General features: G+C 51.1%; 1 protein-coding gene across 1 annotated transcript; it reads right to left on the bottom strand.

Moving 5' to 3' along the window:
- Positions 1–15971: 15971 nt before the first annotated feature.
- On the bottom strand, positions 15972–19695 carry LOC142912314 (beta-1,4-galactosyltransferase galt-1-like). The gene is made up of 2 exons (XM_076060482.1): positions 19003–19695; positions 15972–17821 (listed from the first exon to the last, which is right to left on the bottom strand). The coding sequence occupies exon 2, from the start codon at positions 17735–17737 to the stop codon at positions 16850–16852; it is 888 nt and encodes a 295-aa protein (XP_075916597.1). The 5' UTR covers positions 17738–17821; positions 19003–19695; the 3' UTR covers positions 15972–16849.
- Between the last annotated feature and the right edge of the window lie 7667 nt (positions 19696–27362).

Genomic DNA, 27362 nt, shown 5'->3' with positions numbered 1-27362 from the left:
ACATCACCACCAACATCACCACCACCAACATCACCACCAACATCACCACCACCACCAACATCACCGCCACCACCAACACCACCACCAACATCACCACCAACATCACCACCACCAACATCACCACCAACATCACCACCACCATCACCACCACCACCAACATCACCACCACCACCATCACCACCACCAACATCACCACCAACATCCCCACCACCACCAACATCACCACCACCATCACCACCACCACCAACATCACCACCACCAACAGCACCATCACCACCACCAACATCACCACCACAAACATCACCATCACCAACATCACCACCACCACCAACAGCACCATCACCACCACCAACATCACCATCAACACCACCAACATTACCACCACCACCAACATCACCACCACTAACATCCTCACCACCACCAACATCACCACCACCAACATCACCACCACCACCACCAACAGCACCATCACCACCACCAACATCACCACCAACATCCCCACCACCACCAACATCACCACCAACATCACCACCACCAACATCACCACCAACATCACCACCACCACCAACATCACCACCACTAACATCCCCACCACCACCAACATCACCACCACCACCAACATCACCACCAACATCCCCAGCACCACCAACATCACCACCAACATCACCACCACCAACATCACCACCAACATCCCCACCACCACCAACACCACCACCACCAACATCACCACCAACATCCCCACCACCACCAACATCACCACCAACATCACCACCACCATCACCACCACCAACATCACCCCCAACATCCCCACCACCACCAACATCACGACCAACATCACCACCAACACCAACATCACCACCACCAACATCACCATGACCATCACCACCACCAACATCACCACCAACATCCCCACCACCACCAACATCACCAACATCACCACCACCACCAACATCACCACCAACAGCACCATCACCACCACCAACATCACCACCACCACCAACATCACCACCACCACCACCAACACCACCAACATCACCACCAACATCCCCACCACCACCACCATCACCACCACCAACATCACCACCAACAACATCACCACCACTAACATCCCCACCACCACCAACATCACCACCACCACCAACATCACCACCACCATCACCACCACCAACATCACCAACATCACCACCAACATCCCCACCACCACCAACATCACCACCAACATCACCACCACCAACATCACCACCAACATCACCACCACCACCAACATCACCGCCACCACCAACACCACCACCAACATCACCACCAACATCACCACCACCAACATCACCACCAACATCACCACCACCATCACCACCACCACCAACATCACCACCACCACCATCACCACCACCAACATCACCACCAACATCCCCACCACCACCAACATCACCACCACCATCACCACCACCACCAACATCACCACCACCAACAGCACCATCACCACCACCAACATCACCACCACAAACATCACCATCACCAACATCACCACCACCACCAACAGCACCATCACCACCACCAACATCACCATCAACACCACCAACATTACCACCACCACCAACATCACCACCACTAACATCCTCACCACCACCAACATCACCACCACCAACATCACCACCACCACCACCAACAGCACCATCACCACCACCAACATCACCATCACCACCACCAACATCACCACCAACATCACCACCACTAACATCCCCACCACCACCAACATCACCACCACCACCAACATCACCACCAACATCCCCACCACCACCAACATCACCACCAACATCACCACCACCAACATCACCACCAACATCACCACCACCAATATCACCACCAACACGACCACCACCAACATCACCACCAACATCCCCACCACCACCAACATCACCACCAACATCACCACCACCATCACCACCACCAACATCACCCCCAACATCCCCACCACCAAACATCACAACCACCAACATCACCACCAACACCAACATCACCACCACCAACATCACCACCACCATCACCAACATCACCACCAACATCCCCACCACCACCAACATCACCACCACCAACAGCACCATCACCACCACCAACATCACCACCACCAACATCACCACCACCACCAACAACACCACCACCAACATCACCACCAACATCCCCACCACCACCACCATCACCACCACCAACATCACCACCACTAACATCCCCACCACCACCAACATCACCACCAACATCACCACCACCATAACCACCACCAACATCACCACCACCAACATCACCACCAACATCCCCACCACCACCAACATCACCACCAACATCACCACCAGCAACATCACCACCAACATCACCACCACCAACATCACCACCACTAACATCCCCACCACCACCAACATCACCAGCACCACCAACATCACCACCAACATCCCCACCACCACCAACATCACCACCAACATCACCACCACCAACATCACCACCAACATCACCACCACCAATATCACCACCAACACCACCACCACCAACATCACCACCAACATCCCCACCACCACCAACATCACCACCAACATCACCACCACCACCACCAACATTACCACCACTAACATCCCCACCACCACCAACATCACCACCACCACCAACATCACCACCAACATCCCCAGCACCACCAACATCACCACCAACATCACCACCACCAACATCACCACCAACATCCCCACCACCACCAACACCACCAACATCACCACCAACATCTCCACCACCACCAACATCACCACCAACATCACCACCACCATCACCACCACCAACATCACCCCCAACATCCCCACCACCACCAACATCACCACCAACATCACCACCAACACCAACATCACCACCACCAACATCACCACCACCATCACCACCACCAACATCACCACCAACATCCCCACCACCACCAACATCACCAACATCACCACCACCACCAACATCACCACCACCACCAACAGCACCATCACCACCACCAACATCACCACCACCACCAACATCACCACCACCACCACCAACACCACCAACATCACCACCAACATCCCCACCACCACCACCATCACCACCACCAACATCACCACCACCAACATCACCACCACTAACATCCCCACCACCACCAACATCACCACCACCACCAACATCACCACCACCATCACCACCACCAACATCACCAACATCACCACCAACATCCCCACCACCACCAACATCACCACCAACATCACCACCACCAACATCACCACCAACATCACCACCACCACCAACATCACCACCACCACCAACACCACCACCAACATTACCACCAACATCCCCACCACCACCAACATCACCACCAACATCACCACCACCATCACCACCACCAACATCACCACCAACATCCCCACCACCACCAACATCACCACCAACATCACCACCACCAACATCACCACCAACATCACCACCACCATCACCACCACCACCAACATCACCACCACCACCATCACCACCACCAACATCACCACCAACATCCCCACCACCACCAACATCCCCACCACCACCAACATCACCACCACCAACATCACCACCACTAACATCCCCACCACCACCAACATCACCACCACCACCAACATCACCACCACCATAACCACCACCAACATCACCACCACCAACATCACCACCAACATCCCCACCACCACCAACATCACCACCAACATCACCACCAGCAACATCACCACCAACATCACCACCACCAACATCACCACCACCACCACCAACACCACCAACATCACCACCAACATCCCCACCACCACCAACATCACCACCACCATCACCACCACCAACATCACCAACATCACCACCAACATCACCACCACCAACATCACCACCAACATCACCACCACCAACATCACCACCAACATCACCACCACCACCAACATCACCACCACCACCAACACCACCACCAACATTACCACCAACATCCCCACCACCACCAACATCACCACCAACATCACCACCACCATCACCACCACCAACATCACCACCAACATCCCCACCACCACCAACATCACCACCAACATCACCACCACCAACATCACCACCAACATCACCACCACCATCACCACCACCACCAACATCACCACCACCACCATCACCACCACCAACATCACCACCAACATCCCCACCACCACCAACATCACCACCACCAACATCACCACCACCAACATCACCACCACTAACATCCCCACCACCACCAACATCACCACCACCACCAACATCACCACCACCATAACCACCACCAACATCACCACCACCAACATCACCACCAACATCCCCACCACCACCAACATCACCACCAACATCACCACCAGCAACATCACCACCAACATCACCACCACCAACATCACCACCACTAACATCCCCACCACCACCATCACCAGCACCACCAACATCACCACCAACATCCCCACCACCACCAACCTCACCACCAACATCACCACCACCAACATCACCACCAACATCACCACCACCAATATCAGCACCAACACCACCACCACCAACATCACCACCAACATCCCCACCACCACCAACATCACCACCAACATCACCACCACCACCAACATCACCACCACTAACATCCCCACCACCACCAACATCACCACCACCACCAACATCCCCAGCACCACCAACATCACCACCAACATCACCACCACCAACATCACCACCAACATCCCCACCACCACCAACACCACCAACATCACCACCAACATCCCCACCACCACCAACATCACCACCAACATCACCACCACCATCACCACCACCAACATCACCCCCAACATCCCCACCACCACCAACATCACCACCAACATCACCACCAACCCCAACATCACCACCACCAACATCACCACCACCATCACCACCACCAACATCACCACCAACATCCCCACCACCACCAACATCACCAACATCACCACCACCAACATCACCACCACCACCAACAGCACCATCACCACCACCAACATCACCACCACCACCAACATCACCACCACCACCACCAACACCACCAACATCACCACCAACATCCCCACCACCACCACCATCACCACCACCAACATCACCACCACCAACATCACCACCACTAACATCCCCACCACCACCAACATCACCACCACCACCAACATCACCACCACCATCACCACCACCAACATCACCAACATCACCACCAACATCCCCACCACCACCAACATCACCACCAACATCACCACCACCAACATCACCACCAACATCACCACCACCACCAACATCACCACCACCACCAACACCACCACCAACATCACCACCAACATCCCCACCACCACCAACATCACCACCAACATCACCACCACCATCACCACCACCAACATCACCCCCAACATCCCCACCACCACCAACATCACCACCAACATCACCACCACCAACATCACCACCAACATCACCACCACCATCACCACCACCACCAACATCACCACCATCACCACCACCAACATCACCACCAACATCCCCACCACCACCAACATCACCACCACCATCACCACCACCACCAACATCACCACCACCAACAGCACCATCACCACCACCAACATCACCACCACAAACATCACCATCACCAACATCACCACCACCACCAACAGCACCATCACCACCACCAACATCACCATCAACACCACCAACATTACCACCAACATCACCACCACTAACATCCTCACCACCACCAACATCACCACCACCAACATCACCACCACCACCACCAACAGCACCATCACCACCACCAACATCACCATCACCACCACCAACATCACCACCAACATCACCACCACTAACATCCCCACCACCACCAACATCACCACCACCACCAACATCACCACCAACATCCCCACCACCACCAACATCACCACCAACATCACCACCACCAACATCACCACCAACATCACCACCACCAATATCACCACCAACACGACCACCACCAACATCACCACCAACATCCCCACCACCACCAACATCACCACCAACATCACCACCACCATCACCACCACCAACATCACCCCCAACATCCCCACCACCACCAACATCACCACCAACATCACAACCACCAACATCACCACCAACACCAACATCACCACCACCAACATCACCACCACCATCACCAACATCACCACCAACATCCCCACCACCACCAACATCACCACCACCAACAGCACCATCACCACCACCAACATCACCACCACCATCACCACCAACAACAACACCACCACCAACATCACCACCAACATCCCCACCACCACCACCACCAACATCACCACCACCAACATCACCAACACTAACATCCCCACCACCACCAACATCACCACCACCACCAACATCACCACCACCATAACCACCACCAACATCACCACCACCAACATCACCACCAACATCCCCACCACCACCAACATCACCACCAACATCACCACCACCAACATCACCACCAACATCACCACCACCAACATCACCACCACTAACATCCCCACCACCACCAACATCACCAGCACCACCAACATCACCACCAACATCCCCACCACCACCAACATCACCACCAACATCACCACCACCAACATCACCACCAACATCACCACCACCAATATCACCACCAACACCACCACCAAACGCAATCAGGCGAGGGCAGGAGGCAAGGCCCCGCGTGGCTAGGCCCCGCGTTGTAAAGTTCCAACCTGGACATCGATTTCCATGCTCGCTGCTACTCAACTGATATCCCTACGAGAGAGAGAGGCTCTACCTTGGTAAACAACAACAACAACAACCACCACAACGATGAGAATTTCTCACCTCGGATTTCAGTGCAAGCGCGCACACGGCAGCTTCCTGTTACCCCGCGCAACAGGAAGTAGTATGACGTCACTTCCCTCCCACGAACGGCTCTCTAACTGAATAAATTATGTTAATGAGGCTGAACCCGTCGCAATAAACTCGCGACGGCTACATTATGTTAATGAGCCACCAGTCATTGGGCGTAGCTTTGCCCAAATAAGGATTGCCACTGGAACGATATAGGCAGTGACCCAAGCGGAGGTGACGTCACGCTCAAGAGCGCGGTGGACGGGGGAGGGGTGAATACCGTGGTGACATGACGTCACTAGCGAGGTACACCTCCCCCTGGCGTTTCACACCGATGAAGTAATGCAGAGTGGTGACGTCACAGAGTTGGAGTTTAATTTGATTTAGATTCATTTTCCATTGCTCCCTCCCTTGGGTGTGTGAGCTCAGCAACAACGTGGACATTATTGTGTATACACTGTGTGTGTGTACACTGTGTGTGTGTGTACACTGTGTGTGTGTACACTGTGTGTGTGTACACTATGTGTATACACTGTGTCACTGTGTCGCTGTGTGTGTCACTGTGTGTGTCACTGTGTGTCACTGTGTGTGTGTCACTGTGTGTGTACACTGTGTGTACCCTGTGTGTGTACACTGTGTATACACTGTATGTACACCGTGTGTACACTGTGTGTGTATACACTGTGTATACCCTGTGTGTGTACACTGTGTATACCCTGTGTGTGTACACTGTGTGTGTGTACACTGTGTATACACTGTGTGTGTACACTGTGTGTGTACACTGTGTGTGTATACACTGTGTGTGTGTACACTGTGTGTGTATACACTGTGTGTGTACAGTGTATGTGTACACTGTGTGTACACTGTGTATAAACTCTGTGCCACTGCGTGTGTGTACACTGTGTGTGTGTATATATATACACTGTGTGTGTACCCTGTGTGTGTACACTGTGTGTATACACTGTATGTACACTGTGTGTACACTGTGTGTGTACATTGTGTATACCCTGTGTGTGTACACTGTGTATACACTGTGTGTGTGTACACTGTGTATGTGTGTACACTATGTGTATACACTGTGTGTGTACACTGTGTGTGTACACTGTGTGTGTGTACACTATGTGTATACACTGTGTGTGTACACTGTGTGTGTGTACACTGTGTGTATAAACTGTGTGTCCACTGTGTGTGTACACTGTGTATACACTGTGTGTGTACATTGTGTGTGTACACTGTGTGTGTACACTGTGTGTGTGTACACTGTGTGTGTGTACACTGTGTGTGTACATTGTGTGTACACTGTGTGTCGCTCTGTGTGTCGCTGTGTGTGTCACTGTGTGTGTGTCACTGTGTCACTGTGTGTGTGTCACTGTGCCTGGCACAAGCGTCGTGGTGACGTCACCACCACTTAGTTGCGAATGGCGATTGTTGTTGTGTCACTGTGTCACTGTGCGTCTGTCACTGTGTGTGTGTCAGTGTGTGTACACTGTGTGTGTACACTGTGTGTATGTGTACACTATGTGCATACACTGTGTGTGTACACTGTGTGTGTATACACTGTGTGTGTACACTGTGTGTACAGTGTGTGTGTGTAAACTATGTGTATACACTGTGTGTGTACACTGTGTACATTGTGTGTGTACAGTTTGTGTATACTGTGTGTATACTGTATGTGCACAGTGTGTGTGTACACTGTTTGTGTGTACACTGTGTGTACACTGTTTGTGTATGTACACTGTGAATATACTGTGTGTGTGTACACTGTGTGTGTGTGTACACTGTGTGTATACAGTGTGTACACTGTGTATAAACTGTGTGTGTATACACTGTGTGTGTGTACACTGTTTGTGTCCACATTGAACCGAACCCCCGGCAAGGCCATCTACTTAATGACGAGAGAAAATTCACACGAAATGTCCCTTTCAATGAAGTCTTCCAGATGTAAATTGATACAAGCTTTTAATGAAGAAATAAAATCATCTAATTCAAAACACAACACAATTCAAAGATGTTTCATTTTAAAACTTCAAAACGGAGCATGGGGTACTTGCGTGAATGCGTCCTTCGTGTGCAAATGTTGTGACTTTCCTGGCCTGAAAGCCGTCAATGTGTTGGACCCTTATTGGTGCACAGCGTCTCAACAACAGCAGTGGGGTTTGCTTCAAGCGATAGGTAACGAACATCCAGACGTCAATCAGCAAGGAGCATTCATAGTCTTAGACAAAATCTACGTCAACACGTAAGACAAAACTACAATTCGTGTTGTAGAGAATGTATCTCCTCCTATACGTTTAACTTTCAAGTGGTATGCCTTGTAACTGATGAATGATCTGAGCGTGCTCCCTATTTCAAAGACAATGAGTTGCTCCAGAGGCAGAAGCTTCGTGAACCACAAAAGTACCCTTTGACCTGTATCACAAGAACAACGGGTCTCACCCGAGTTCTCTGTACAGGTTACTTCCGAAACACACACACTTTGTCCTAACATCACTTATTCAATGTGTGACCCTCAGACAAAATGATACATGCACGCGCACAATCAGACAAGTATTCATTCTAAATCATTGACAGGCATATTAACAACATTGAATTACTGCAGCGAAATTGACTGCATCACGTTACATCGTATTAACAAGAAGTTATTTTACAAATACGCACCGTCTGCTTAACAGTGAATGTACACCGTACTATTGTTGCGTCATTCAAAATGAGTAGGCCGTTGCATGCTGGCGTCTGGGTCAAAATGTATCAAATTCTAAACATTACGCTACAAATAATAGATCACGGCACTTCGATGGCAACACAAGCAATCGTCATCAGGTGGGACAAGCACAGCAGCAATAAGAAGAAACTGCTGGAGTAGGCGCCTACTACTTCAGCAGTTTCTCTTGCTGTGGTTGTCCCACCTGATGACGATTGCTTGTGTTGTGATCTAAACGCCGTGATCTGTTATGTTTCTACCCACGTGGTGACTTTATCGAAATAACTCAAGAGTGTGGATTCCTGCAGTCACGGAAGCTTCGAATCAAGATTGCCTACAAACTGCACAACTGAGATGACGCATCAATCATCGCCCCCTACTGACAGGCTCTTGTCCACATATAGGCTGGTGCAGGGCCACCACCTTGTGCCACACAGGGGCAGCTGCTACTTGGGGATGCTCTTCGAGTGTTTCAGGCGAGGTACGACACAAATCTCCGAGTTGCTGAGGGGATTAACCAAGCACCATGTAAAATCAATTATTATGATAACATAGTGAATGCTTGGGAGCTTATTGGCTCTTGTTCCTGGTTAGAGATCTACCCAACCCACGGGCCCACAAAGTGTTCAACTTCACGTTCCTGTCATTAAAGGCCTGTGACAAAGGTGCATCTATTGTAGCGACATCGTCTCAAGCTTACACATCTACCGGGTCTCCACTTGACTTTGTATTGTCTAGAAGCAAGTCCACCCACACCTCCACTTCCACAAACTGCTGGGAGTTGCCTCGCTCTGCCTCAGTCAGAATTCTCCACCTGCTTCACGTTGCCTTCATCAATGTGAAGGTCTCATTCTGGAAATGAATCTTCATCTTCACATTTCACCATCACCTCTTCATATTTCACCTTTATACCTTTAAAAGTGTCCAAGCTGGGATTTTCTTCCGGTTCGTGTTTCATGAGGGATGGGCTCATTGCGGCACTTTGACTTTCACAAGCTGATTTCAGACTCCGACTTTGCTCCTTGTGATTCTTTTGTGTTCTCTGATGTCTTCGAAGATTTGATGAATCTGCAAACGGCTTCCCGCACAGAGCACACTTGAAGGGTTTCTCTCCTGTGTGTGTTCTCTGGTGTTTTACAAGATCGGATGACTGTGCAAATGCCTTCACGCACACACTGCACTTGAAGGGTTTCTCTCCCGTGTGTGTCCTTTGGTGTACTTTAAGCTTTGGTGAAACTGTAAACGCCTTCCCGCACAGAGTGCACCTGAAGGGTTTCTCTCCCGTGTGTGTTCTCTGGTGTGTTACAAGAATATATGAATCTGAAAACGCCTTGCCGCACAGAGTTTTCCCGGTGCCAGGAGATTGGCCGACCCCCCACAGGACAGGTTACACTGCGGTGCCCCTAAATTGGCTGAAGATTTTATGGGCGCAGAAGGGAAAGGTTCACTGGACCAACCGCGATGAGTTACTCACGACCTTGGGATAGGCGGAGTGTGGAGTAATTGGCCAGAAGAGCAGACCAGTGGGTTAGAATTAATGAGCACGGGAGGACAATGGGTGAGCGGCAGCAGACCCCGTGGCCCTCCATTTAGACGGCGCAGGTTAAGCGCGCGATTGGCCGCGCGGTACAATTCCACCCTGGGCCTTTTAAGTTTAGAGAATGAAGGTAGGAGCCCCGGGACGATTGGGGCAGTTGTCTTCAACCTCCGGGCAATCCAGACCCACTGCCTGCGGTCCTGCCTCCTCGAGCCGCTCGCAGCGTCCATGTGATGCCAGCGAGTGCTGCTATGAGGCAGCGATAGGCAAGGATTTCGCTTGTCCATCTCCCTCTGACCCTCATAGCGTCCGTGCGATGCCGTGAGAACAGCTACGAGGTACATGGTAGGACGTTTGTGTAACTGGGGTCATAGGCAGAGTTAGGCTAGGCTCTCCTCACGAAATATTCCCCCTCCAGGTAGCGGGTTTTTGTGCCGTTAATAAACTTTAGTTCATTTCTGTGTGTGTGGGTAGAGCCTCGGCGTGGAGTCTGTGATTTTTGTGGGGAGACGGTGTGCATGAGAGGGTGTGTGCGGGGCTGCAGGGTTTCGGCGTGGGGCCCACTTGCTGGCACTCGCGCGCACTTACACAGCGTGTGCATAGTAAAAACAGCCTTAGCGGCGAGGCGTGCACCCAGAGTCCTGCCGCAGCCATCCCTTTTTCGTTATCATTAGCATTGGTACACAGCGGATTAGGGCCTCGCCACGGTACATTCCAAATCCACTCACTCACATGCTCACTCACCCTCATGCAGAACAAGGGGAGTACATTCCAACTCCACTCACACGCTCACTCACCCTCATGCAGAACAAGGGGAGTACATTCCAACTCCACTCACTCACACGCTCACTCACCCTCATGCAGAAGAAGGGGAGTACATTCCAACTCCACTCACTCACACGCTCACTCACCCTCATGCAGAACAAGGGGAGTACATTCCTACTCCACTCACTCACATGCTCACTCACCCTCATGCAGAAGAAGGGGAGTACATTCCAACTCCACTCACTCACATGCTCACTCACCCTCATGCAGAACAAGGGGAGTACATTCCAACTCCACTCACATGCTCACTCACCCTGATGCAGAACAAGGGGAGTACATTCCTACTCCACTCACTCACATGCTCACTCACCCTCATGCAGAACAAGGGGAGTACATTCTAACTCCACTCACATGCTCACTCACCCTCATGCAGAACAAGGGGAGTACATTCCTACTCCACTCACTCACATGCTCACTCACCCTCATGCAGAACAAGGGGAGTACATTCCAACTCCACTCACTCACACGCTCACTCACCCTCATGCAGAACAAGGGGAGTACATGCCAACCCCACCCAAAAAAACACACGAGTCTGGAATCGATCCCAGACACATTCTGGTGCACCACTCTGCCCCCCAATAGAGCGTGATTCAATTATTTCTGTCAATATGTAGCGTTGACTTCGGATGCACCTCATGTAACTCCTGAACCCCGTTAAATTGGTTGCGTTGGATTGTTGCAGCCAACTCTCTGGGAACCAGTTCCTTCAACAAAGTGCGGGCTTGCGTGTGGCGGTCTGAGTGTCTGGAGGCAACTGGAATTGGACTCTGCGATGCCTGTAATGTGAAGGTTTCTGGTCTTTTTCACAAATGTCCAGCAGGGGCGGATCAAGTTACAACAAGCAATACAATTTTGTTAGGAGTACAAAATAGAAAAAAGTAATGCAAGTCACTAAAAATGTACGACTATAAATATAGTATCTAAGTACAAATTAAATGAGTACATACATGCCTGCCGATGTATCAATACCGAACGCAAGCTAGGGCAAGGCAGTAAAACACCAACAAAACAGTCCCAGACCACACCAAGACAACACGCAGTCATTTTATTAAATGTTCTGATCTGTGTTCTGACTTTAATGCTTCCTAACTTGTATTCTCCTGCAAGAGATGATGACATTCTAACTTGCAACGTTCATCAGCTAGCTGAGACCAGGCCAATGTGGCTTTGAATGGTGTCCTAGATGGACACCCACCACCGGAGTGGAAAATCTTACAGATGTCAAGCATATGGTCAACGGGCAGATCACCTCAACGGTAGGTCCTGGTGTCAAGGACATGGGCTTGCATTCGGTGTTCTGTTACTATATAGTCCAGCAGATGTCCCTGCTTGGACCCAGTGTGCATCCATGATGCTGTGTGGATGCGCCGATGCCGGAACAGCGTGTTGGTAAGCCCAGAGTGCCGCATAGAAGTCTAGCAGCCTCCTACCGTTGTTATTGAGCTGTTCTGGCCGATGCCTTCCAATCACTTTGGCCCAGATGCCAGTGTCATGACCCACTCAGGCATTAAAGTCACCCGACAGGATGACTCCATCCCAAGGGGCGACTTTAGCTAGTACTTGTGACAGGTCATAGAAGGCATCTGACTCACCGGCCTTGCCTCCATCCCTCCACTGGTGTTAATAGTCGGTGGAGGCGTAAGCAACCACCCTTACCATTCCTCGTGTTTTGTTTATGGGAAGGCCAGACCATAGAAGCCTGGGACTTACAGTTTCCTAAACCTCAGCGCCATGCTCCCACACCTGTTGTATATATGCCTCTTCCAAAAAAATGTTAGTGTAATATTGTCTATTTTTATATCATGGCTCCTTGGAGACAAATATGCGTTCCCTGCATGCTGAAGCTTGGGAAAACCAGATGACGAAGCCAAAACAGCACTATAATGAGAAACGGGTAAACATAATACAAGAGACATTGATCAGATGGGCATGATGAGAATAACCAGAGCTGAGGAAGGCCTTAAAGCCGTCGAATATTTCGCTTCTCAGGAATAAACCTAACTCATGTAGCAAAAGGTGAAACGTTAATGAAAGGCCATAAAGGAATAACTCTTCCATGGGCAAGAAGTGACTCAGGGAATTTCTGAGAGAGCAAGGGAGGACCCATGGCAAAACACCATAAACTCACTGCACCCGAAGGCAAACAGAGGACAAAGAGACGAGAATGTCCCTTGCTGTTTCACTCTCTGAATTAACAAACCCGAGTGCCTGGAAAGTTGAAACGTAAAATTGCCAACCGCTGCATGTGAATATTGTTAAACGTCACGATTTTAAATGTTAACTTTTGTGAACGGATACATTGTTACATGACAATACAGAAGGTTTTGACTACGACTAGTTGCATGTTTTATTAACATCCACTTATCAATATGTAATCAGCGTCTCCGACATGGGTTAAACTTCAGTTGTATTTATTCTCAAGTTGCAGTACAGCACGTGTCTCCCTGCGCGGCTGGCTTCTCTCTTGCTCCCGGGACGGCGGCGCACGCTTTGCCTCCCGCCGACGTGGCACTCACTCTTTCTCCACCTCGCCGCTGGCTGACGGCGTGTCGGAGAGAGGGGAGGCTCAGCTGGTGGAGCCCGCCACGTGGCCGATGGGTGGTAGCGCAGGTGGTGACGACGTTCGGACCCAGGCTCTTCACACCGACGACCCAGAGTCCTCTGCTGCTTCTGCTTATATCCCTCTCGGCGGTGCTAAGCTCCGCCTCTAGCCACGCCCCTCTCGGAACATTTTAGAGGGCTCTCGAGGCTTCCCGCTAGCTCTACCCATTTACCTTTCACCCAGATGGGATCCCCCTTACTGATTGGATGTGAGACAACATAGCACGTGTCTGCAATAACCCCCCGGTCGTCCTGTAGGTGGCGCACTCTCATTACAAATACATAAGTGCCATGATATCTGGGTTAAGCATATAAACTTGTTAACGACTTATGGAAGTTTTGTATTGAAGTATTCTACCAAAGGATCATCCCTAAGATAAACACGTACAAATTACATATATTCTCCACTCTCACTCACTCTTCTCCTCACCATCCTCCTGTCACTCACCCTTCTCCTCACGCTCACTCACCCTTCTCCTGTCACTCTTCTCCTGTCACTCACCCTTCTCCTCACTCTCACCATTCTCACTGTCACCCTTCTCACTCTCACTCACCCTTCCCCTCACTCTCACTCACCCTTCTCACTCTCACCATTCTCAATCACCTTTCTCCTCACTCACTCTCACCCTTCTCCTCACTCTCACTCACCCTTCTCCTGTCACCTGTCTCCTCACCCATCTCCCTCAGGGCAGTAGCGGCCCGAGCACGGCTCTGCCTCAGGGCAGCATCGGGGGGCGTACATGTTCGGGAGGGGCTCATCTCTGCTTGGATGGTTGCTCGCGGTCACGTGACACAATTAAACCAATCCGGGGGCGTACATGTTTGGGGGGGCGCACCTCTGGTTGGCTGCTTGCTCGGGGTCACGTGACACACTTAAACCAATCCGGGGGCGTTAATCACAGTCACAGAATGACAGGACAGATCTGTGATATTATATATGTAGATACAGAATAGTAATAGCATTTTGCTGTATATGTTTAAAACTGGTTTGCAAGATTGATAATACGTGATAATGATGATTTCTGCTGAATAATCCATCGTGAAACTATCTAATGCAACAATTCAGCAATGTAAACTCCATGTATTGTTTAGGAATACATTAACATGGCTTTATAATTTAAAATGAGTTGTATGTATCAACAGCTGGTGTTGTTACATATTCAAATACACAACTATATACATTTGGATGTATATATTCCTACTGAATCTATTATAATGTTTAATGTGAGTCTTTACTAGCTCATTTGGCCCAAAACACACCTGTCATTCAAATTATCACTCAAATTAAAAGTTTAATATCGTATGTACATTTTTTTTTTTATCACCACAGGATTTACTTTTTAAAATCCTGCCACCATCCTCTGGGATTTGACTATCCTCCGTGGACACGAGTCATGAAAACAATAAGCTCATTAGAGACTGGTAGAACATGCACACTGAACATTTATTTAAATCAATTTGTGCCACATTTTAAATGTTTAAACCTGAAAACATTTCGAGTGGTACTCCCAAAAGCAATAGAAATAATTAGGATTGGTTTAAAATAAACCAATGTTAACTTTCCTAGCTTCCATAAGACATACCAATACAACCCCTATTGTGCCCTGTTGGATTAAAATGCAGAAAAAAATGAAGATAACAAATTTTAACTGTAAACGCAATCATAAGATTAGCAAATAAATATGTCCCATACATTGACCACATTTGCAAACGGAAAACTCACAAACACCAGTGTTTAACTTAAATTGCAAGACCGCAAAAAACGCAAGACGACAATCAACGCCGCCGCCGCCACCGCCGCCCGTTGTGCCTACTCATTCCAGAAGACCCTGTTGAGGACCTTGTTGACATTTCTGATCAGAGTGGCATTGTATCTCCACAGCGTGAGGTCCACGACCAGCGAGTCGAGCGCCAGGTCGGGCTGCTCGGGCGATCGGTAGTGGTGCATGATCGCGATGTCTCCGGGCACCATCTGCGAGATGCCCAGCGCGTTGAGCGTACTGTGCACCGACGTCTGCAGCACCGCGCGTGGGTTCAGGATCATCTTGGTCGGGTTGAAGACCTCCGGCAGGTTTGGCTCCCGTCTAATGTGGCGCATGATGTTGACGCCCGGGATGGCGTTCCACGCCTGGAACTTCGACCCAAACTCTTCCGATACCGTGTAGGGAAACACGTGGTTTTTCGAATGTGTAAATGTCGGCGCCGTACTTGTCGTTCAAGTACCGCATGAGGTCCTTCCAGTTTGTGTGCTTCAAAGGGATGATCACTTCGTCGATGTCCGTGAGGACCAGGTAGCGCGTGCTCTACATGTGCCGAGACACGCAGTCGTTCAGCGCCGCTATCTGGCCATAGTAGTGCAGCTCGCCTGGGTGCTCGGGGTAGTGCCACCCTCTGGACACCCACACGTAGTCCGTGATGGGCCACTGAACGACCTCGACGAGGCCGGTCTTGATGTAGTAGAGGAGCACTTTGTTCAGCTCAGAGCTGCAGCTTGTGTTGTATACCGTCACGCGGCCCGCACCCAAGATGCGGTACATTTCGATCGCCTGCACGAACTGCAGGACGTTGCCGTAGTTCCCGAAGAGCGTGGAGATGCAGACGCTGAATTCCTGTGTGAAGGTGGGGGGCATGTAGAGCCGATTTCGCACGGGCATGAAGACCCACTCGGCCTCCTCCTCGTCCGGTATTGTGCGCATGCGCTGGACGGACACGTGTCCCAGCTCGCAGTCCAGCGGCTCCGTGCACAGGAAGTCGGCCGTGCCGTACGGGAAGTCAAAGTGATCCGAGTGGACGTAGGCGCTGGCGGTGACCGTCAGGATCTCCGAGTGCCCTCGGCAGCAGAAGTGGCAGGAGAGCACGTCCGGCTCATACCGGTTGGCGATGCCGATGATGCGTGTGCTCTGACCGGCCTCGCGCTGGTCGTGGTACGCCGACACCAAGAATATCTTGGTGTCGCGCACGCGCATCATCGACGTGTTCTGCAGCGCTCCCCGTTGCCCGCACAGCATCACGTGGTTGATCTTATCGGAAGCAGACCCCGGCTTTGGCCTGAAGACGGACGAGTTGCCGAGTGCGTCGAGGTCGCGAACGAGGAAGCCCTTCCAGCTGTACATGTACCAGACGCTTAGCAGCAATGAGACGCTGAGCAGCAGCAGCGAGAGGAACAGGACCGGGAGGCGTAGCTTCATCATCCTTCGAGGCGTGCAAGGAGATAAGACGTCTGGATCAAATCTCTAGACCGCCGTCTCGGGACGAAAAGTCTGATATCGCTCGGCCTGTGATTACATTTATGTAAAAACACACACACAGAGAGCTTCGCGTTAAAAATGCACAACACTTTACACAATTCCATTTCAGGTAAACCTCACAGAAAAACAAAAGCTCTCCAAAATCAAAAGACTGTATTGGCTTCAGGGCGGATATGTACAGGTACAACTCTCTGCAAGTGAATGCAATATTTGACGCTTGTGTTGCGCCCGAAACGTCATGATTTAATTTAGTTGTTTTTATTTTTGTTTTATTTTATTTTTACATACGTGACTTTACCGAAAGAACCAAAGAGTAACCATACGATAACCTGGATATAAGCATGCGTTAAATGTATTACTAAACAATACGCTCCCAGCAGCACTGAGCCTGCAGCTGTCAGAACGGTGAAATAGTTTTTTTTTATTTCTCTCAATTTCAACAGATGATCTAAATAGTCGTGGCCAATAATAATTCGTTTTACACAAACATCAACATATTTCTTTGGTGTTATTTTAGTCTTAATACTGGCCAATACTAATTATAAAATCTATTGAAATTGAGAGAAATACAAAATATTGTCAACCAATTACACAGCCACCACCACAACCAGAGCCGCAACCACCACAGCCACCACCACCACAACCACCACAACCAGAGCCACCACCACCACAGCCACCACCACAGCCACCACCACAGCCACCACAACCACCACTACCACAGCCACCACCACAGCCACCACAGCCACCACCACAACCACCACCACAGCCACCACCACAGCCACCACCACAGCTACCACCACCACAACCAGAGCCACAACCACCACCACAGCCACCACAACCACCACCACCACAGCCACCACCACAGCCACCACAACCACCACCACAGCCACCACAACCAAAGCCACAACCACCACCACCACAGCCACCACCACCACAACCACCACCATAGCCTCCACAACCACCACCACTACAACCACCACCACAACCACAGCCACCACCACAGCCACCACAACCACCACCATAGCCACCACAACCACTACAACCACCACAACCACCACCATAGCCACCACAACCACCACCACTACAAGCACCACCACAACCACCACTACCACAACCACCACCACAACCACCACCACCACAACCACTACAACCACCACAACCACCACCATAGCCACCACTAACACGACCCCAGGCCGCCACCACTGCACCTGCCAGTCGAGGGCGCTGTGCTCCTGCTGCTGCTGTTCCTCTCCGTAGAAGCGCCGCTTCGCGTCGCCCTTCGGCTCGCACGCGAAGCTCAATGCAACCCGCGGGCACCGGCGGCAGCAGCAGCACAGAGGGCAGCAGCAGTAGCAGAGGGCAGCAGTAGCAGAGGGCAGCAGTAGCAACAGAGGGCAGCAGTACAGAGGGCAGCAGCAGCAGAGGGCAGCAACAGTAGCAGCAGCAACAGAGGGCAGCAGCAGTAGCAGCAGACGGTAGCAGCAGCAGTAGCAGCAGCAGTAGCAGCAGCAGAGGGCAGCAGCAGTAGCAGCAGAGGGCAGCAGTAGCAGCAGCAGAGGGCAGCAGCAGCAGCAGAGGGCAGCAGCAGCAGAGGGCAGCAGCAGCAGAGGGCAGCAGCAGTAGCAGAGGGCAGCAGCAGTAGCAGAGGGCAGCAGCAGTAGCAGAGGGCAGCAGCAGCAGAGGGCAGCAGCAGTAGAGGGCAGCAGCAGTAGCAGAGGGCAGCAGCAGCAGAGGGAAGGGCCGCACCCGATTCAAGAGCTGAATGGCTCACAGGGTTATACCAAATACATGGAACTGAATTGAGGCCGCGTTGCCGCCAGCACCACGTGCTTCCTGCTGACCTCCGACCCCGCCGCGCGCTTCCTGCCGACCTCTGACCCCGCGCTTGAACCACGACCCCGCTGATCTATGGCTGATTGTGTTACGTTATGTAAAACATATAAATATACCATATACACTTCGTATTCACAATGTACAGCTAAAGTTGACAGTGTAAATGTATTACAATATTCTTGGTTCTTTGCGGTAAAGTCACGAAGATAGAAAATAAAAATAATAAAATAACATTTCAAATAAAAATAATAAATTGAACATTAAAAATAATAAAATCATAAAAGCGATGGTTTCTGCCTGTAAATTTTGCGTGCAAACAGTTGCTGAGTAGAGGCCCAACGCGCGAGGCGGCCAGGCACAAACAGCACTCTGATGGGAGCTGTGGTTGATGGGAGTGGAACGCGGTTCTTGATCTGAGCCAGAGTCATGATTTGTTGTACGTGCACGTGTGACATTCAAGGCAGGGGTAAGCCTGTGGTCACAATCCTGCCTTGTGCTCAAAATGTCAATGAGCCAGCAACAAACAGTGCACTAGAAGATGCAAAAAAGAAGCGTCAACACACTTCCTGCAATAAGCAAGGTAATAAGAACTTAAGAAAAGTGACGAGGGGTATTTTATGTTTATATTTGGTGTTTGCAGTTTCTCCCCGTGGTCCGGTTTTCCCTCCGCATTTTTGAAACATGCATTTGGAATATTTGGCTGCTATAAATGTCCACCACACACAACATAAGCACACTTCGCTGAGCTATAATGTGTGGCCAGGTTGCTCGCTTCTGACAAAAATATCTGCCTGTGTGTAGCTCAGTGGGGCCTTTCCTGGTGAAATGAAAAATAGTTCAGAGTTTCGTTTTTAGTTTATTTCAAAGTCGAGCAGTGGGAGGAAAGAAGGAGAGAAAGAGAGGACTGCAAAAATTGGCTGACTGTGATGACTTGTGGGGCTCAACATAAAAAATCGTGTTCTTGGTGACAGAACGCCTCGAGGGCGTGTGACAATTTTTCTCGGAATGCACCAGGTCATCAAAACACTCAGAAGCTAAGCAGGTTTGAGCCCGGCTAGTGCATGGATGAGTAACCACCGTGTACAAGAGGGCTGGGGCAACGCGGTGTGGTAGGAGAAGGCAGTACAGGAAAGTTCATTGTTGTAGAGTTCTTCTACGCTCCCACTTCATACGCACCTCCATTCTCACCAACCTGCACTGACCGGCGCGATGAAATGTGTTCAAATAACGCACACGGACCGCTCGGCATGGGGAGGCATTCATCCCGCAGTTGATCGACGTAAAAGAACAGCGGATTAACATGATGGGGGCAGAGAGAGAGAGAGAAGTTGGTGTTGGAAAAGATGTTTCAGAGTAAAGCCAGAAGTGAGCACCACAGTGTGTTGAGGAGCACACTACCTGCCACTGCTGACGTAAACATTCCATTTCTAACCACAGCGGGACCGCCAAGTCCATTGGAGAGATTGCTGAGATTTGCTTTCATAGACGTTCTTCAGCTCTTCAAACGTGACTAAAACAACGGTCTCTTAGAGATGATGCACTGATTCATGTTGAATTATTAACCTCACGATGCATCATCGTGTGTGCATGCACATGTAAGAATAATATTTGTTTTGGTGAAATCGTATACGTATGTTGCATGTCATGGGATCGTGTAACCCTCGCAGCAGCCACTAGTGGCCGATACATTCACCGCAATTTTATATATAAAAGAAGAATGGATTATTTAATCAATTCGCGACCCTGAATTGTGACAATTCATTGAAATTGCCTGGTGAGTTGGGATGGGGGCAGAGGGTTGGGGGTTACACCACGGAATAAATGTTTGCTTTCTAACCTTAGGCCTTCACCCAGCAGTGGATCGATCATAGCTGCTGATGACGGTGTAGTAAATGTGGCTTTGGGAAGTACGACAAGGACTCAACAGTACCGTGGAACTTGTGCTGTGTAAGACATTACATTCATAATCATTGTAAACATCCTGCATGTGTGTTCCGTGTATACATGGTACTGTGTTTGCGCGCACACATCGTGTACGTGGCGACATGGATACTGTGGAATATTGAGGAGAGTTGTAAATAAAGCGTGTTCGAAGAAAGACAAAAGTTGTCCGAGTGAAATCGAACACTACATATCTACCCGATCCAAATTCACATTGGTCCGGTGGATCTTTGCACCGCTTACCATATATACGCGTAAACATATACAAAACATTTACAAAAAAATATTGAAGGTACAATTCACGCACGCGTAAATATGCACATGGAAATAAAATGGTCCGCACCTAGAGAATGAAATGTTTCTTGCCAAAATAATCCCGCGGACCCACCCGAAGTGAGACCTGGGCTGGAGGGCCCACCGTGGGCTCCCTGGATGCGCTGAATGGAGCTCTCCTGCGCATCTCACTGCAATTGGATAAATTCTCGCTCCAAAGGTTTCATTGCCTTGCGACGGACGCCTTTTAAGGGACGTACAAAAGGCGTGCCCGTTGTGTAGATCAGGAAGCCGATTCACTGGAGGAGCGGCGCTTGACGTCACCTTGCGGGTGCCCCTTTCTCTGACGCGGGGCCACGCGCCACGCATTGCCGTGACGTCGATAACAAACGGCGTGAAATAATGGAAAACAACAGCAAAGGTGGCAAACAAAATAAACGTTCTGATATTATTTTAACGTGACCATCACTAAAGGATTCGTGTACGACGGTGTTTCACCTTACTAGTTGGCTGTGTCGGGTGGTAGCGGCTTTAACGACACATTTAGATATTTACGCGATCTAACCCACACACCTCTGTTATGGATGAACTGCTTCGTTTTGCAAGTCGTCAGACTGGACGAAACGTTTGCGTTTCGTCCAGTCTGACAGGGTGACTGTAGCTGTGACACACAGCTACAGTCACCCTGTGTGACACACAGCTACAGTCACGCTGTGTCACACAGCTACAGTCACCCTGTGTGACACACAGCTACAGTCACGTGACACACAGCTACAGTCACCCTGTGTGTCACACAGCTACAGTCACCCTGTGTGACACACAGCTACAGTCACCTTGTGTGTGACACACAGTTACAGTCACCCTGTGTGTCACACTGCTACAGTCACCCTGTGTGAATTGTCTTGCAATTAACGTCAAGCTGCAAACGTTTCGTCCACTCTGACGACTTGCAAAACGATGCAGTTTATCCATAACAGAGGTGTGTGGGTTAGATCGCGTAAATATCTAAATGTCGTTAAACCCGCCACCACCCGACACAGCCAACAAGTAAGGTAAAACACCGTCGTACACGAATCCTTTAGTGATGGTCACATTAAAATAATATCAGAACGTTCATTTTGTTTGCCACCTTTGCTGTTGTTTTCCATTATTTCACGCCGTTTGTTATCGACGTCATGGCAACGCGTGGCGTGTGGCCCCGCGTCAGAGAAAGGGGCACCCGCAAGGTGACGTCAAGCGCCGCTCCTCCAGTGAATTGGCTTCCTGATCTACACAACGGGCACGCCTTTCGTACGTCCCTTAAAAGGCGTCCGTCACAAGGCAATGATACCTTTGGAGCAAGAATTCATCAAAATGAAGTGAGACGCGCAGGAGAGCTCCATTCAGCGCATCCAGGGAGCCCACGGTGGGCCCTCCAGCCCAGGTCTCACTTCGGGTGGGTCCGCAGGATTATTTTGGCAATAAACATTTTTTTCTCTAGGTGCGGACCATTTTATTTACATGTGTATATTTACGCATGTAGGGTGCGAAAGAAGATTCAATGTAACATGGGGGACTCACAGACGACCCGTAGACTCATAGATTCACCCATAAACTCACAACAGACACCCACACACAACAGACACCCACACACAACAGACACCCACACACAACAGACACCCATGGGTGAGTCTATGAGTCTACGGGTCGTCTGTTAGTCCCCCATGTTACGTCGAAACTTCTTTCGCACCCTAAAGCCGAGTGTGCGGTGCAACATCGGGGAGGTGATGGGGATTCGCCTCCCCGTGGAGAGGCAACAGGCAGAGTCCACGCCTCGTTGCCATGTCGTCATCTCCTGGCGAGCCAGGGGGGGCTGCGTGGCTTGTCGATTGACGGCCACGGTGAAGGGAGTTGGCACAGCATCATTTGTGGGGGTGGACGCCCACCTCCCCACTCCCCGTGAGCAGGCAGGGCGTGACGTCCACCCCCTCAACTCCCCCCTCCTCCTCCTCGTTGGCCACCTCTCGCCGGGCCCCCACCGATCGAGTAATCGCCCCCCCCCGCACTAGCTCCGAGGGACATCTCTACACGGCCGGCTCACCGCCGCCGGCATTCTCCCGCGCACGCCGAGCGCTAAACAAAGAAATCGGCTGCTGCTGTGTCAGTAACACGCGCGCACCTCCTGGGATTAAGGCCTAATCCGCGTGCCCGCAATGCTAACTGAAAATAACTGGCGGCTGTATGAATATGTAGTGGAGCAGGAAGGTGTGTAGTGCAAACAGCGTGATTACATGATAACACAGACAGTACGGGTTATCTTCTTTGGTTCTTTCGGTAAAGTCACGTAGAATGAGAATAAAATAATAAATTGATAAAATAAAATAACACAATAATATTCTCACGACGTTTCGGCCACAACACAAGCGGCCTTCATCAGGTGAAGGGAGCGAGACTGTCTGGTAGGACAGCGCTGGAGTGATCTGAACGTGGCTCTCTCACTCCAGCGCTGTCCTACCAGACAGTCTCGCTCCCTTCACCTGATGAAGGCCGCTTGTGTTGTGGCCGAAACGTCGTGAGAATATTATTGTGTTATTTTATTTTATCAATTTATTATTTTATTCTCATTCTACGTGACTTTACCGAAAGAACCAAAGAAGATGAATCATTGCAGTCACGAAAGCTTTAAATCGAAAAGTACGGGTTATGTTGGGTCAGCCTGTCGCGAAGGCAAATACAGTGCAGGTTATGTTAGGGCAATTAAGCTGGGAGAGCCAAGGACGGCTGTGATTGTCTGGAGCTGTGGCTAAGGCTAGAGTGGCGCCTAAAGGTCTGGGTGAGAAACAGGTGCGAACGACGCGGAGCGTCGTTGGGGCACGGACTAATTAATTGGGGAGTAATGAGAGTGGGGATAAATTGGGGAGTCGGGAATTGGAGCGAGGTTGTTGAAGTTGGAGAGCTTGGAGTCAGCAGCAGGGAATTGAAGGGTGGAGAACTTGGCGACAGAGTTGTAGGGACAGAGTTGGAGAGACAGAGTTGGAGCCGGAGCTTGGAAACAGCGTAGCGATAGCGGAGCTGAAGAAGAGGAGCAGCCAGCAGTGGCGACAGCGTAGCGATAGCAAAGCTGAAGAGAAGTATCCAGCAGTGGAGAGAGCGTAGCGTTAGCAGAGCTGAACAGAGACGAAGCAGTTAGCAGTGGAGAGAGCATCGTGATAGCGGTGAATAGAGACGAAGCAGTTAGCAGTGGAGAGAGCATCGTGACGGTGATAGCGGAGAGCGGAGACGAAGAAGTTAGCGGTGGAGTAAGCGCAGTAATCGTGGGGAGCGGAGAGACAAAGGTGGCGAGCGAGTCGAGTGAAGCACGGCGAGCGAGCCGTGGCGACATGGATGCTGTGGAATATTGAGGACATGTGGAGAGTTGTAAAAAAAGCGGTGTTCGAAGAAAGACAAAAGTTGTCCGAGTGAAATCGAACACTACAAATATGCACACCCCCCCCCCCCCCACCGTGGATAAGCCTTAATCCGCTGTGCACAGGTGCTAATGCAAGCGGGAAAGGAATGGCTGGGACCAGGCTATGGGGCACGCCTCACCGTTAACGCGAGCACAGCCGCTCCGTGTGCTGCAGTACAGGGAGTGCCTCACGCGCACCGCGCTCAAATCACTCGCACGGCGCTGCAGACGCGCATCTCACACACCACGCGAAACCCTCGCGTAAATCGTAGCGGGTCGTAGAGATGGCGATCTACGCACACGGCGGTGGAGTGGATTTAGCGCACCCCGAACCCGACCTTAATCACTCACGCTGCGCTGCAGACGCGCGTCTTCTACACACACACACACACCGCGCGATACCCCGTGTAACCAGTGGCGGTCGTATAGACGGTAATAGATGTGTAGTGATGGTAGCATCACTACTGCGTACACACGCACACGTGTGACGTCACTATGCGGGGGAGCGTCACTACCACGCCGGTCTACACACACACATGACGTCATCCCGGCTGGAGGCGGGAATGACGTCAGGGCCGGTTCTGGACTCGGGAGGCCACGAGGGTGGTGTGAGGTCGTGGCCCTCTCTGTGACCAAGGCTGGACACGTGACTGGACCCCAGTGCGGGCCGGGGGCCTAGGAGGCACCTCGGGGGGCATGTGGACAGAAGGGGGGGGGGGGGCTTCGAGAGGGTTCTTCGAAGGGAGGCATGGCCAGGACGGAGCACGGGCACGCCGAGGCCCATATAAGCAGCCTCCTCACGAGATTCGAGGCTGCCCGTATCAAGAATGAAGATGCATCGTGAAGACGCCAAGAGATCCATGTGTAGGTCCCAGCCGGAGGACTCTAGGATAGCGGTAGACGTGTAAGTCCCGCCAAGACAGGAGGCTGTACCTCCCTAGGGTATCTGAGAAGTGTGTGTTAGCTAGAGTAAGTCGGTGGTCACCACCTTATGCGTAATGTAAGAGTTAACTGTTGTGTTCATTAATAAAAAGTGTTGCCTCCCAAGAAGTTGTGTGTGCACCTAATTCGAATTCACTACAGATGCGCACCTCACACACCAACCCCGTGCCAACACTCTGCAGCCCTGCGCTCGCTCTCTCACGCACCCCGCCGCCCGCACGCAGTCGCTCCACTCAAAAATCACAGACACCATGCCGAAGTTCGCCCACACGCGCACACAGAAATCGCACCACACCGTTCTTCTGAACTGAAGTTTATTAATGACGCGTCTAAAGAAAACCCTGTGCGGCCCAGTAGTAAATATTCCACGAGCAGCACGTAGCCTATCCCTATTCAATCCCTGGGTGTACCCCCCACACTCTACTTCTCAACTCGCAGACACACTCACGGTGTCGCACGGAAGCTGCGGGAGTCGGAGGGACGATGATCCAAGAGGTCTCCGCCTGGGGTCGAGTCGTAGCGGTGCTCGCCAGCGTCCCTCGGACGCCGCGAGTGGCCGGGAGTCAGACTGGGGTGGCTGGACGGCTGGAGGAGAACCACCTGAACGTTTTTTCACCTCCCTCCCTTTGACGCCCTGGGAATCCGAAGATCCAGGGTCACGTGGTGTTATCCTGCGCAGACCAATCGAGCGCCTACCTATCGATTTTAAACCGATGTCCCCGCCCTTACCTGGAGCGTGACTTTCCATTGCGCCTTGACCCATTGTCTACGCACCCCTCCTCACAACCCCCTCCTCCCCACCCGGTCCTCCCCACCCGGTCCTCCCAACCCCGCGCCAGCAGAGTGTTCTGCCCTCGAGGCCCCATCTCCCGTGTTGCGTGCGCTTCATTGCGGCCAGCCTGTAAAACTCTATGCACCCCTGCGACTTTTTAAAGCTGATTTTAGGGGGGGCCGCCGTGTAATCCGGCCTGGGGGGGGGGGGGAGGGGGGTCGGCCAATCTCCTGGCAACGGGAAACTGGGGGACATCCCTGCTAGGGGCCCTTCGGATGAAAGCCCGTGGGCCAGGCACCCCCCTTCGAGACCCTACGTGGGTGCGTGTGTGTGTGTGTGTTAAGTGGGAGTGTGCGTACGTTCGTGTGGAGGGGTGCGAG

Source organism: Petromyzon marinus, unplaced genomic scaffold, assembly GCF_048934315.1.
Source record: "Petromyzon marinus isolate PM22_M1 ecotype Great Lakes invasive population unplaced genomic scaffold, UKy_Petmar_22M1.pri1.0 PM_G_Scaffold_2, whole genome shotgun sequence".
In the NCBI taxonomy this organism is placed as follows: domain Eukaryota; kingdom Metazoa; phylum Chordata; class Hyperoartia; order Petromyzontiformes; family Petromyzontidae; genus Petromyzon; species Petromyzon marinus.
The sequence above is the reverse complement of the archived record's forward strand: the minus strand, read 5'-3'. Positions and strand labels throughout refer to the sequence as shown.

Excerpts from the sequence above, each read along its gene's own strand:
- LOC142912314 (XM_076060482.1), bottom strand. The coding sequence starts at position 17,737 with ATGATGAAGCTACGCCTCCCGGTCCTGTTCCTCTCGCTGCTGCTGCTC.